This window comes from Aplosporella prunicola, assembly GCF_010093885.1.
Source record: "Aplosporella prunicola CBS 121167 unplaced genomic scaffold K452scaffold_158, whole genome shotgun sequence".
NCBI classification, from domain to species: domain Eukaryota; kingdom Fungi; phylum Ascomycota; class Dothideomycetes; order Botryosphaeriales; family Aplosporellaceae; genus Aplosporella; species Aplosporella prunicola.
Genome location: NW_022983686.1, coordinates 5,393 through 6,157, shown reverse-complemented (window position 1 = coordinate 6,157; position 765 = coordinate 5,393). Strand labels below are relative to the sequence as shown.

General features: G+C 34.1%; 1 protein-coding gene across 1 annotated transcript; it reads right to left on the bottom strand.

Annotated features, from left to right (window-relative positions):
- Positions 1 to 377: 377 nt before the first annotated feature.
- K452DRAFT_354465 (uncharacterized protein) lies at positions 378 to 691 on the bottom strand (the record flags this gene model as incomplete). Its single annotated transcript, XM_033545888.1, has 2 exons — positions 378 to 392; positions 494 to 691. 2 exons carry the CDS (start codon positions 689 to 691, stop codon positions 378 to 380), a joined length of 213 nt encoding a protein of 70 aa, XP_033390924.1.
- Between the last annotated feature and the right edge of the window lie 74 nt (positions 692 to 765).

Below are 765 nucleotides of genomic sequence, written 5' to 3'. Positions count from 1 at the left end.
ATGGACCATATCACCCCTTTTTAAAGTGATTATACCTATATCCCCTAAATAAGCTTTAATTTCTTCCAATAGGGGTAAATCTTTTTGGTGAATACCAATAATAAAGATAGCTTCAACTCTTCAACCTGTCCGATATCTAGGGGCTTTACTTACCTTAAGGATGAAAGAACCTTCCCCATCCACGAACCCTGTTATGAATCACGGATTAAGAGGACTCGACTCCTTGGTCGCTGCCGATGAAAGCACCGGTTCTTCACAATGTGCGTGAGAAGAACTCTCCTCACTAAGGTTTATAGAAGTAGTATAATATCTAATATTTTTGGGTGCTTTCATGGTTTTAAAGTTATTTAATTTAGATAGAGGTGCACGAAGTGGTATTATTTTTGAAGACACTGTAAAAATATTACCAGATAAGATAAAAATACACAAGAAAAACCAATATAGGACAGATATACAAAAAAATATTTAAGGAAACAGTGTAACTAAATCCAACGCCAATTACATAATTTTCTGAATCCCCAAGCACGTTAGGCATAAAGAAAACAAATACAGATAATACTATTATAAATAGGAATATTGTAATTAAATCTTTGAATAGGAAGTAAGGAGCAAAAGGTAATCTATCGTAATTACCTGAAACACCTAAAGGATTACCAGACCCAGCACTATCGTGAAGTGCAATTAAGTGCATCATGGCTAAAGCAGCCAAGATGAATGGTAATACGAAATGTAATGAGAAGAATCTATTTAAAGTGGCATTATTTA